This window comes from Pygocentrus nattereri, chromosome 2 (genome assembly GCF_015220715.1).
Source record: "Pygocentrus nattereri isolate fPygNat1 chromosome 2, fPygNat1.pri, whole genome shotgun sequence".
NCBI lineage: Eukaryota > Metazoa > Chordata > Actinopteri > Characiformes > Serrasalmidae > Pygocentrus > Pygocentrus nattereri.
In genome coordinates this window covers 55222624-55236320 of record NC_051212.1, presented here as the reverse complement: position 1 = coordinate 55236320, position 13697 = coordinate 55222624, and the positions used below count along the sequence as shown (strand labels likewise).

The 13697-nt window shown below is 42.8% G+C and overlaps 1 protein-coding gene across 2 annotated transcripts in view; it reads right to left on the bottom strand.

Moving 5' to 3' along the window:
* The window catches only part of ro60 (Ro60, Y RNA binding protein), a 22302-nt gene extending 20816 nt beyond the window's left edge, over positions 1–1486 (bottom strand). The window contains exons 1-2 of one of the 2 annotated variants that reach the window (XM_037543565.1): positions 1347–1486; positions 515–547 (exon numbers count right to left, since the gene is read on the bottom strand). In XM_037543565.1, the coding sequence (XP_037399462.1) occupies positions 515–533 (19 nt within the window). In that variant the 5' untranslated portion in view covers positions 534–547; positions 1347–1486. The remainder of the gene's footprint in view (positions 1–514; positions 548–1346) is intronic. The other variant, XM_037543570.1, reaches the window with a different exon arrangement.
* Positions 1487–13697: the final 12211 nt, after the last annotated feature.

The following is a 13697-nucleotide window of genomic DNA, read 5'->3' as shown; positions in this document are numbered from 1 at the left end:
AGTCACATTAGAGTAAAGATCAGATTTGTGTCCACAGCCCTGAAAACATCAGATCTGAGCCACATTAGAGTAAAGATCAGATTTGTGTCCACACAGCCCTGAAAACATCAGATCTGAGTCACATTAGAGTAAAGATCAGATTTGTGTCCACAGCCCTGAAAACACCAGATCTGAGTCACATTAGAGTAAAGATCAGATTTGTGTCCACAGCCCTGAAAACACCAGATCTGAGTCACATTAGAGTAAAGATCAGATTTGTGTCCACAGCCCTGAAAACATCAGATCTGAGTCACATTAGAGTAAAGATCAGATTTGAGCCACTTCGACCAGGTAACGTGAACGAAGCCTTAGCGGGCGACCCAGCAGTGAGGCTGAAGGCTGAAGTGAGGCCTTGACCTCCGAATGTAGGGAGCCAGCTCTGCTGTGTCTGATCCACTCATACCAGCACAACACACCACCACCACCATGTCAGTGTTACTGCAGTGCTGAGAATGACCCACCACCCAAACAGTACCTGCTCTGTGAGGGTCCATGGGGGTCCTGACCACTGAAGAACAGGGTAACAGAGTATCAGAGAAACAGATGGACCACAGTCTGTAACTGTAGAACTACAGAGTGGAACTAAGCGGTCAGCTGATGAAGTGGACAGTGAGTGTGTGTGTTTGTGTATATGTATATATATAAATCCCTTTGCAGGAGGAAAAACAATACAGATCCCTATATGTGGCCACTTGTTTGAGCCAAGTTACATCATTTGTTTTGCCAGCTGGACGGAAGATTCCCACATCCTACATCCTAAATCCTAAACCTAAGGAAGCGGGAATGAAAATAAAGAGATTTAATCCGACTCATAACGGTCTCCCAGCTCGTCATATGCCTGTTCACACACCCCGAATCTCAGGGATGAGAGAAATAAACGATTCCTTGCCGTCTTTTGTTATAAAATACAGCCAAGTCAGCAAAATAACATAGGAGCTAGCTGGCCAGCTAAGTCTGAACGTTAGCTAGCACCCAAAGTTACCTTAGCTGAGCTATCTAGTACCAATAATGACATTCAACGGTACATCCTTGCATTTGAAATGACCTACACGCCTCCAGTGAACAACACCGGCTGTCAAAAATCGCCAGGTTGAGCTCAGAGGCAGGCTAGCCGGGTAGCCTTCCTAACCTAGCCACAGCTTTAGCTTAGCGGTTAATCGCTCCGGAATCAGCGCCGGACGCCGAAAGGGACGGAGCCGCGATAAAAGCCGCTAAAACATCGTTTTCCCGGGCGAGCAGGCAGATAAACACTCGCGCTACAAACGAGTCTGCACGTCTGAGTCCAAACCCAGAGCGTAGCTGCTTACCGAGGCTGTGTGCCAAGCCGAGTCTTGATAAACCTCTCCAAAATTTTCCAAGTGTTCCCTGCTTAGGAGAAAAGCTAAATCCGAGGGCGCGCTCCAATACGCGCCCTTGCGCACTAACTAGGGCGCCTAGGGTGCCTATCAAGCACAGTTGTGCTTAAGCAGAACGCTGAACTAGTCAGGGTTGGAATATTTTGGAAGCTACGGAGCCCCGCTGGTGACATCCTGTATAAATAAAAATAATGTGTGGCCACGACTTAGTAAAGCATGGGAATGAGATAATTAAGTCGTGGCCACGACTTAGTAAGGTGTGGGAATGAGATAATTGAGCCGTGGCCACGACTTAGTAAGCCGTGATCTCGTTCTCATGCCTTACTAAGCCATGGCCACGACTTAATCATCCCATTCCCACGGTTTACTAAGTCGTGGCCATGCGTTATTTTTGTTTATACAGGATGTCACCAGCGGGGCTCCGTAAGGAAGCCTGTTTCTGACGCTAGGGAAAAAAATACATCGCTGTTTAGTAAGTCATAATAATGAGAAAGTTGTCCATAATTACGACTTGTTATCTCATAATTATGAATTAGTTATCTCATGATTTTGACTTAGCATCTCATAATCATAGGCCTTCTTTTCTCATGAATATGACTTCATATCATAATGATTATTAATGGACTGGTGTGCCTAGTTAATAAGCAATTCAGCCCAGTTATTTGTGTCCTAACTTTAGTGTCCTTTTATTCTAATGAGTGCTCACTTGTGTCCTAGCTGGGATACCTAGCTAGTGGATAACTGTGTACTGACTGTAGGGCTTAGCTAGTACATGCACTGTGTCCCAGTAGATCATTAGATTTCCCCTCTAAGGTTTGACTGTAATTCATAGTAGGAGTCAGAAGGGGGCAGCAAACACAAATAAATACACAAAGGGTCACCATCATCTCAGTAAAGCTTCCAAAGAGTGGCACCACAGTCAAGTGAGGATTTCAAAAAGAGAATTTTAAAATTTTCAGCACAGTTAGATGGATGTAAACAAAGACACTCAGAGCGGTTTGGTGGGAAACGCTCTGTTCTAGATAAACTCACCGAGTCAGAACCGTTCACATTGGTGGTGATGGGAACCAGACGTCCCTCTAAAAGCTCCTCACAGTGGTGGTGATGGGAACCAGACGTCCCTCTAAAAGCTCCTCACAGTGGTGGTGATGGGAACCAGACGTCCCTCTAAAAGCTCCTACAGAAAGTTCCTACATGAACTGGTTCTGAATTCACTGCCTGATGACTGAGACGCTGTTTTATGAGAGTTTAGAGAACTTCAACTCCATTCATGGTGGAGGGAGACATGCAGGGCGCTGTGCGGCAAAATAGTCCCCAAAGAAAACTCATTATTCCAGATTTTCCACTGTTTTCCATCATCAACATTCCATATAAGCTCAGAAGACTCGTGTAGGTTCTCTGGTGGTTCTGGATGGTAAATAAAGTGTCTATATCTGTGTTGTAGTCATGGCGACGCCTGGTTCCCATCACCACCACTGTAAAGACGTCTGGACCATTTCACACCAAACCATCTGAACCTCTGATTACACCTCACTCACTGAGTGATGCAGAAGTTTATCTTTAGCCTATTTTTAGAACTAACAGTTTTAATTAAAAAGCAAAGATGAAGGACTCCAACTCCAAGCTCTCCTGCTGGTGTGGGTTTCCTCACACTCAATGCAGAGAAATTCTGTTTGAGTGCTGACAGCGCCCTCTTGTGGGGAGTCCGCATTATTGAAGAGAATTTTAACTATCTGTACATTTCACAACACATTAAAATGCAGATCTTTTACATGCTGCGTTGTTGTCGAGGTTCAGTGAACGCATGCTCAGCCTCTAAACACCTGGAGAAAATCACACCCTAGCAAGTGAAATGATCTCATATCTATTCAAAAACCGTTAAACTTATTTCCAAATGTTTTTACTTGTTTTAAGTCATTTTACGATGTGAAATTATCTTAATATCTTAAAATAAGTGAAATTATCTTCCAATGTATTCAGATCATAACAATAAAGGGGCCCTTTTCGGTGCCATATAGAACCATATACAACACGTTCTCCATCAATCTGAAGAACCATTTCACCATTAAGCAAGCAGATGGTTCTTGGTTCTATACAGAACCCTAATTTTTAAAAGTGTCCATCTGCCTCCGTTTACTATGAATCACCCTGCCAGGGCAGGATTAGCAGTCGACTGCAGAGCAGACACGGAGCCGAGAGGAATGGCTTGTGTGACTGATGTATCCGCAGAACGTCTGTCAGAAAGGAAAAGACAAAATATCTTCTGGAAAAACAGGAAACCTGTTGTAAGTGGAAGGGGATAATTGATGGCTCCTGGATCTCCGCTGTGTTGCCTGACCTTGAAGCGTACGCCGGAAAGCTCGGCGCAGCGAGGAGGAAAGTGGGCCGCGGAGAAAAACACACAGACAAGCCGTGAAAAGGGAGTGATTGGTGTGTTTAGTGCTGCGCACTTGCTGCCCAGGTGACTCTGGAAACTATTGTTTCAAGATTAACTTCACATCATCGAGTGTATAAGTAACACTCGCTTCATTAGAAACACCCAGCTTCAGCTTCCACTCACTGGCCACTTTATTAGAAACACCCAGCTTCAGCTCCCACTCACTGGCCACTTTATTAGAAACACCCAGCTTCAGCTCCCACTCACTGGCCACTTTATTAGAAACACCCACCTTGTGCTTCCACTCACTGGCCACTTTATTAGAAACACCCAGCTTCAGCTTCCACTCACTGGCCACTTTATTAGAAACACACAGCTTCAGCTTCCACTCACTGGCCACTTTATTAGAAACACCCAGCTTCAGCTTCCACTCACTGGCCACTTTATTAGAAACACCCAGCTTCAGCTCCCACTCACTGGCCACTTTATTAGAAACACACAGCTTCAGCTTCCACTCGCTGGCCACTTTATTAGAAACACCCAGCTTCAGCTCCCACTCACTGGCCACTTTATTAGAAACACCCACCTTGTGCTTCCACTCACTGGCCACTTTATTAGAAACACCCACCTTGTGCTTCCACTCACTGGCCACTTTATTAGAAACACCCACCTTGTGCTTCCACTCACTGGCCACTTTATTAGAAACACCCACCTTGTGCTCCCACTCACTTTTCTGGAGACTCACTGCTAAAACTATTATTTTGATCAGTGAAATGATCTTGAATGTAATCATTTTTAATGTAAAATGTGCCCTGTTGAGAGTGTTTTTAGCTCATTTCAAGATTCTTTAACCATTTTTTTTATTATTTACCTGTTTTAGGTCATTTTAACCAAATAAAATGATCTCACTATGTTGGCAGATGATTTTGCTTGTTGTAAGAAATGAACTTCAGACTAGCAAAATGATCAGCCAGTACAGTGAGATCATTTTGCTTGATAACATCGCCTAAAACAAGTCAATAATGTCTGGAAATAAGCGAGAAAATCTTATGATCGTCTGACAGCAACAGCAATCTCAACAGGAGAAATTTTAGACTCATTGACTGGATTTAGGACCAGTTCACTTGGCAAGATGCTGTTTTTTGCATTGCTGCATCTTTAAGTCTGAGTTTGCTTCTGTGCTGCTTTAGAAAATACACTTGAAAGTAGGTTTTACAAAACATGCTGAAATGATCTTGTGCTCACTTTTCACTTCGTTTGCCAAAACAGCCTGTCCACATGCAGATTACGGCTAATTATCTCCTGCACTAATGAGTGTGGATCCTCAGAAAACAGCGCTTAACAGAGACGGACGCATTGCAGAGAAGAAACCCCAACTAGCACAACTAGCTAAAAATACAGTCTCCGTGAAGCGTCTGGGCTTAATTATCTCCGTGGCGTCACTCAGCGCTTCAGCATTGACGAGAGGAGCCATCCAGTACCTTCTCGGATCAAGGAGGATCATCGGAATCTCCCTCCAGGGACAGCACATCTAATTAAGAGACATTAGCAGAAATGCTCTGCCAGTGCGAGGTACTTTAGACAGACTAAAGAGTTAAAGGTGCAGTGTGTAAGATTTAGTGACATCTAGTGGTGAGGTTACGGATGCAGCCAGCTGAATCCGCTGAATGCGGAGGTGGAAGTTCCAAGTTTGTCGGATTAATAAGGGTCACTTAACTTATTATGCAGCTCTTAGTGGAGAAGCCTTGTTTGGGTCCGATTTGCACCCTCTGAACAAACAGTCCTAACTCGGGAAATGTTTACTCTATCTCTTAACCAGATAGATGACATGAAATGAGACCCCTTGAGGATTATTTTGGTGTAGTGTTGTGTGTATTGAGGAGAAAATGTCTGAGTTATGACGAGTTAAACACAGAGAAAATCCTGAAATAAGCAGATTCTGATTTTGAGAAATTTACATGGCAGTGAATGGGACAGTTTTCTGTGCCTGGTGCCAAACAAACGCTCATAACTCTAAAGCTAATCGATAAAATGATGAGATATTTAGAGGTGTCAGAAAGGACGAGTTTCTCTACCATTTAAAACTGAAATGGAGTTTCTAGGTGAAAGTTTAAGGATTTTAAAGCAGATTCCCTGCGTGATCGGCTGTGTCTGTGAGACTGAGTGGCCTGCTGTGACGTCACTGATGTCAGTTAGAATCTGAAGTTCTGAACATTCCGCCGTTCATTTCTTATGGGAGGATTTTAATTTTTAAACTTAATTTTATTAAAAACTACTAATCCAGTCGACTCCAAACATACAGAGCACAAGTCACAGCGCCGAGACCTTCAGAACGCAGTTTGAACGGAGTCAAAAGTTTGTACGTTAAGCAGTTCGGGCTGTATTAACTGCAGAAAAGTGTGGAAGAAGAATAATGGGGAGTGAGAGAAGGATGAAGGGAGGAGAGAGAGAGCAAATGGAGGGATGAAATGGGGAGTGAGAGAAGGATGAAGGGAGGAGAGAGAGAGCAAATGGAGGGATGAAATGGGGAGTGAGAGAAGGATGAATGAATAGAGAAAGGTGAGAGATAATGAATAATGACAGAGAAATGGAGAGGGAGAAGGATGGAGGGATACAGAGAGAGAAAGGGAGAGAGAGGTCACTGTACAGTAGGTCAGCGCTGATGTGACTCACTTCAGTCTCAGTCAAACCACTTCATTCATTTCATTCACCTCATTCATATTTAATGGCTGAGCTGAACACAGATTTACTGTCATACTGAAACTCAGAGAGAGAAAGAGGGAGAGAAGGAGAAGGAGAGAGAGAGAGAGAGAAGGGAGAGAAGGAGAAAGAGGGAGGGAGGGAGAGAGGGAGGGAGAAGAGAAAGAGAGAGTAGCCATGGAAAACAGTTTATATAAAACATGCTGCCCATTAGACTTTCAGAAATGAAATAACCATTTATCTTGTGAAGCACAAGGTGGGTGTTTCTAATAAAGTGGCCAGTCAGTGGAAGCACAAGGTGGGTGTTTCTAATAAAGTGGCCAGTCAGTGGAAGCACAAGGTGGGTGTTTCTAATAAAGTGGCCAGTCAGTGGAAGCACAAGGTGGGTGTTTCTAATAAAGTGGCCAGTCAGTGGAAGCTGAAGGTGGGCGTTTCTAATAAAGTGGCCAGTCAGTGGAAGCACAAGGTGGGTGTTTCTAATAAAGTGGCCTGTCAGTGGGAGCACAAGGTGGGTGTTTCTAATAAAGTGGCCAGTCAGTGGAAGCACAAGGTGGGTGTTTCTAATAAAGTGGCCAGTCAGTGGAAGCTGAAGGTGGGCGTTTCTAATAAAGTGGCCAGTCAGTGGAAGCTGAAGGTGGGCGTTTCTAATAAAGTGGCCAGTCAGTGGAAGCTGAAGGTGGGCGTTTCTAATAAAGTGGCCAGTCAGTGGACGTGCACTTTTGCTACAGGGTTTTAAATTCATACTAATTCATTAAAATTCATAAAACTGAGATTTGAATCCTGAGCTGCTTTCGGGGGCAGCGGGCTGCGGGTTCCGTGGGGAGGCCTCGCTCTCCTGCGGTTTAAAGCCCTCTAGCTTCACTAACTCTTCCAGTGAAAGCCTCTGTGTGAGAGCAGGTGCTAATTGCTCGAAGGCTTCACTGGGAATCCGCTGAGTTCAGACTAAACACGGAGAAATGTTCCAGTGTGACTGAGGAAGCTGAAAATGGAACATGAGTCACCCGTGACGAGGTGGTCCGTAAGTCACTGGACGGTGACGCAGTTTTGCCGTCGCGCTCTGGATTAGAAACGAAAGCCTAAATTGCTTTAATTTCATCAGTTTTTACAGCTACATTTAGTCAGCCATGTATGAATCGCAGCAGAACTCGTTTTAGAGGACCAAAGGAAATTGGACTTTTGATTGGTCAGCTATTTGTCGGTTTAGATCTATGTAGCAATTTTTTAACCTGAAAAAGTAAAAGTGCTGATTGTAGTTGGTCCAACAATCTGCCTTAGTACTAAAAATACATACAAGAAAATAGATTTTGCCATTAAACACATTTTATTTGTGTCTGACCTAAAATTTGTGTTTATCGGACATCAAGTATGAAGTAAATAGTAACAAAACGTGTTTTTTTACATTCTGTTATAAACATATTATATATAAATTCTGTTATATATATATATATATACAAACAGAATTTATATGTTGTATTCTAGTAAAATTTAACATTTATTATGAATTGTTATCTTATCATTCAGTTAATAATTTGAAATTGGAACAACAGATCTTTTTTTTGCAGTTTGTTAAACATTTTGAACACAGAAATTAAATTAAATTAATTAAATTTGATTAAATTAAATGCAAAACACCCAGTAGCAAGATTAAAAACACTGTCTGTATACTCACACACACACACACACACACACACACACACACATGTCCATTCATATATATATCTCACTGCAGTCAGAACAAAACCTCGTATCTCCTAAACGGTGACAGGAGGAGGGAAAACCTGCTTTACTTTTAATGCAAGTCAATGGAACCAGACGTCTCTCCAAGCCATTTTGAGCTGTTTCTTCTGGTCCATTCATCTTGAAATTTACACACAATGTAAAGAACAACGCTTCCTTCCAAATTATTAAAAAAAACAGGAAAATGGCAAACACGGAGTTACGAGGTTTTGTTCCAACAGCAGCGATATATATGTCATCTTTCTGTATGTGAAACGTCGAGCTGCTAGTGAGCAATGAGGGGCGACAGAAGAGGGGCTATTCGAGATGAAACGGACAGCTGCAACTTTTCACCATAAAACACTTCAATAAAAACTTTCCTGTTTTGCTTCCTCACTTATGGAAATCTGGCTTGGCGTCACAACGTTTTCATTAGAAGACATTAAGCGCTGAAGCGTGTGAAATCTGAAGGTAAGTGCGTTTTGTGGCTACTGTGCAGTGAAGATCAGCGAGACAGGCTTGAGATGAGACAACAGCTCGGCGTGGTTTGAGCCGCATTTGTCACACTGATGTTTCTAATTCCGTTCATTTTAAATTTGTTGTTAACACATGAGGTTCTCGATCGCTTTCAATCACAACTCATTTCAGACTCTCTATGGCACACACAGAGCGAGAGGACCGAAACAGGGAGCGTAGAGGTCTTACGAGGCCAGGTCTTCATCATTATGAGGAAACTGACCGCCGGTCTCAAATCAGCATCGTCCGGCGAAGCTGAGCGGCGCTGCTATCAGCGCGTCTTCGTCAGAGTTCACGCAGAGCGGTTTGGTGTGAAACGCACTGTTCTAGATAAACTGACCGAGTCAGAACTGTTCCCAGTGGTGGTGATGGGAACCAGACGTCCCTCTAAAAGCTCCTCACAGTGGTGGTGATGGGAACCAGACGTCCCTCTAAAAGCTCCTCACAGTGGTGGTGATGGGAACCAGACGTCCCTCTAAAAGCTCCTACAGAAAGTTCCTACATGAACTGGTTCTGAATTCACTGCCTGATGACTGAGACGCTGTTTTATGAGAGTTTAGAGAACTTCAACTCCATTCATGGTGGAGGGAGACATGCAGGGCGCTGTGCGGCAAAATAGTCCCCAAAGAAAACTCATTATTCCAGATTTTCCACTGTTTTCCATCATCAGCATTCCATATAAGCTCAGAAGACTCGTGTAGGTTCTCTGGTGGTTCTGGATGGTAAATAAAGTGTCTATATCTGTGTTGTAGTCATGGCGACGTCTGGTTCCCATCACCACCACTGTAAAGACGTCTGGACCAGTTCACACCAAACCCACTCTGGATGCCTCACACACTGAGTAAAAATTTGATCAAAAGTGTTGAAGTTCTCTTTTAACTAGATGCATTTTTTCATCAGAGATCAAAATTGGGCTGCATTTATTTCTTAATCGTAGCTCTTTGTTATTGTGTGCTTCCCAAAATGATCAAAATTGACATACATTCATATTCATATTTGGAAAATAGCAAACCCATCAACACGGTGACAAACAATTTGAGTTGGGGCTGCTCAGTGGAACCCCCAATACGGTCATTTTTAAAAATCAATTTGATTTTAATGGAAAGGCACTAAATAAATAATGAAAACTGGCAACCGAGGAGATCCTGGCATTTCACAAACATGCACCCAGCAATTTTTCCCATTTATGATGTTTTTTCCAAACTCATTTTGGTAAATGGACAAACGACGGAGGGAGAATAAACCGACATTTTAAACAGGAAGAGGGAGTAAAATGTCACTCGAGCAATTAATCTGTCCTGAGCGTGAGTGAAGCTCTGCCTGTTCTGCTCTCTGATCTGAAGCGTGAGTCTTAAAATGACATATGAATGAGCCACTGAGACTAAGACTACGAGCAAAAACCTGATTTATGAAGATAAATTCCTGATTTTCCTGGCTCGAACCCTTTCTGGACTGAAATTGACCCTGGACCTCATTCAGTGACCCTTCTTATAAAGAAACTTCTTCTTAAAACTCGCTTCTGCAGCTTCCAGATTCTCTCATATGTAAAAACATATTCCAAATGTATTTAGCAAACATATTTTTGCAATATATGAAAATGTTGAATATGTTGCTGTTGCTGGAATGAAAGCTGCTCAGCAAACCTTAGAGGGCCTAGGATTGACCCAGGTGGCACACCTTGATAGAAATAAGAGAGGGAGATGTAGGAAAAAAGGAGTTATTATTACAAATTACTTTGAAAGAGGGCCTAATACTGAGCCAGGTGGTACACCACAATACATCGCAGAGAGAAATAAAAAAAAGTATTATTAAAGCACACAGTCTCTTACTTACAGGGCATGTTCTACTTTTCAGTGGAAAGTGTCTGTCCAGTTTTGGTTTGTTGCAGCAGCATCAGAAGGTCAGCCTTCGGTCCAGTCGGTCCAGTCATTTCACACCTGACTGCTTTCTCTGTGACAGGCCACACAGATTTTCAGCATGAGGAAAAGTCAAGAGGGTAACTTCACCCCACAGCACCGTTCATCATACTAGCTGTGATAATACTGATGTCCCACCAATACTGACCCACTTTTGGACATATGGGACCAAAAGAGAGGCAGTAAGAAGAGAGAAACATTCTTCAACGAATAGCAAGGCAACAAAAATCGCTAGATTTATAAGGGTAAAAGCAATCTAGGCATCTTCAACCACTCGATTAACTTAAAGTGCAACCTCCACTTCAATTCACTCCGCTGAAAAGCCCAAATCACAGAAGGACGAGTTGAGTTAAAGTGCGGCGGGTGTAATTAAACGGATCTGTAGGCCTTTTTCAACAGCAGAGCAGTTGTTCTGGTGCTTTGACACATCGAGACGCCGCCGAAGGCTGTAACTTACATAACTGAGCCCTTAAACGTTCTCTCCTTTATTTCCCTGAGAACATGATCTCTGCAGAAAGAAAGAAGTGTGGAGCATGGAGGCAAAGCCAGATTGCACTGTCTTTAGCCACTGGACATCTGAACAGAATGAATCTTCTCAAACTTTTTCATGACATGGCCCACATGTACAGGCACTGTTCATTCTGTAGAAAAAAAAACTGTTCAAAGAAATTTGGTCCACTTCCAGACTCTGTCCACAGGTAAACTCTGCCACTGTGCTTTTTTTATTAACCACTTAAAAAGCCAAAGTATTATTATACACCACTACAACCTAAGAAAAGCTCCATTAGATTGCATTGTCGTTCCTGTAGCTACTGAAAAACAAGCCTTTGTATGTAATAAGCCTGGATTATCAAGGGGTTAATGCACTCGGTTTTTGCAACTGGACTGCAAATATTAAAATACGTCAGTGATTCTAAAGACCTGATGATCATTAACCAAAGTCAGTTTTGAAGTTCATCTTAACTTCATGATCCAAAGGAGGTAAAAAGCCAGAAAAGCTCAGCTTCCCTGCCTGATTTGGATTGTATGGACATTTCAGAGATCATATGAACAGCCCTGTTGCAAGCGGTAGGTTTTCTACGGCTTTTTTGAGCTTTTATTTTCTGGCAGAAATCAGACTTTGCTCGTTGTGTGTTTCCTTGATTTAGGCACAGCTGAAATGCATTGAGAGATGTTTTTGTCCAAATCCATGGCCTGTATTTAATGGAGTGCCATTTTTTTTATCTAGAGCACCTTCAATACTAAATGCTTATTTCCCCACCAGCAGAGTTTTCCTTTTAATTTTGCTGAACAAAAATAGTTTGATTTAGGCTCCTGAGTTGTGCAACCATCTAAGTGTTGGCCCTGTCATCAGGAGATCATGAATTCGATCCCTGATGATGCTACAGCCATCTGGGAGTCCAAGAAAGCACAGTTGTCCTCGCGCTGATCTTTCAACTCAGTTTAACAGTAAATGGTCTTAAACGCTGGAGTTAATGTAGAACTGCTGATTCACCCTTTAACCCTGAAGATCAGCGCAGACGGCTGGTCACCATAGCAACACAGACGACAGTCTCGCCCAGCTAGTAGCTACGAAACGGCAAAGAGAGAGATTTAAGACGGACATCGATAATCTGGAGACGAATGGACTGATTAGTGTTTATAGTCACTCCAGCTGGTTTCCTGATACGTTTAATCTGCAACGAGAAACTAAAACACTAAAAAGCCGTGATGCTGAAGTCCGTTTCTCGTTCACCAGCTTCTTGTTTAAATTTTCATTCCACCTTACATGGTGCAGCAGTTGTGTTCTGGCACCCCAGGCACCATTTAAGGTGGAACAGGAAAACAAGAAGCTGTCGAATTCAAAGACTCATAAAAAGTCAAATGTTGAGAGACATTTTACAGGAAACTGTTCTACTTTTGAGGAAACGTTTCCTGCTGGAGATGCGAGAAAAGTGAGCTAAAAGCAGAGCTAATGCTTAAAGGAGAGCAAAGGTAGTCCACATTTGGGCTTATATCATACTTTTTAGCTAGCACATTAGAACATATTAAGACATATTTACAGCCAAGATGGTAAAACCTTTAATAAAATGGGCATACAGTGTGGTTTGAATTTTGTTGAATGGACAAAATGGCACTTCTTAACATTTGGGTTGAAACCCCAGCCTAAGCGAACTCTGTTGATGCCACAGTCGTGTGTGGACGGGAGTCCAGGAAAGCACAGTCACCCTCGCTCTTTCAGGGTGGGTAGGATGGCCCCCGGCTTCCCCATCACCCAGTGGAGATGTCCGTTGTCCAGTGATGTTAGTGGCAGTTTGAAAAGATATAGTGGAGCTTCACAGGTCTCTCAGTCGGATTGGGGGAGTCCTAACTAGTGGGTGGAACCGGAGATGACTAAATTGTAAAAAAAGAAAAAAGGAAAAACAGGACTTGATAGAATCTTTAGGTGAAGACTTTTGAGAGGACTTTGGAAGCAGGTAAGCAAACAAATGTATTCTCGACCAAATCATGTCTTATCTTTCACTCAGAGCCTGGATAACCACACTGAAGCTCTTACTTTGAACACATCCTGAGAAGAACCAATTCATTGGAAAAGACAATTATGTTTGGAACAGAAGGCAATGATCAGCCACAAGATGAACGGAGACAAAGGGAATCTTGAACGAGCCATTAAGAAGCCTGAAGGCCCAAACAGAAGGCAGGACATTCTGGAGAAACACTCCACATGGCCACCCGGAGTCTGAACCAACATGACAGCACACAAGCCCCAGTTCCACCAGATGCACCGTATTCATGAGATTTTTTTTGTGAGGTTTGTTTGAAACAGGCCTGTATTGACCCGTCACACTAACAGAATGAGGTCAGATTGTTCTGAAAACATGAAGGCCACCACATGACGTTCAAGATCAGACCCTAACAGTCATTTATTATTAATCTGTGGGTATTAAGAGTCGCGCTCGTTACGCATTTTTGTTTGACATATTCTCTTTGATCCAGTCAAATGGGCACTCAGTTCATCAAAAATGCTAATTTTCAATGCAGAGATTGTCGAACTCTCTAACAGTGACACATTTTGAGTCAGAGCAGAGAGAGAACGAC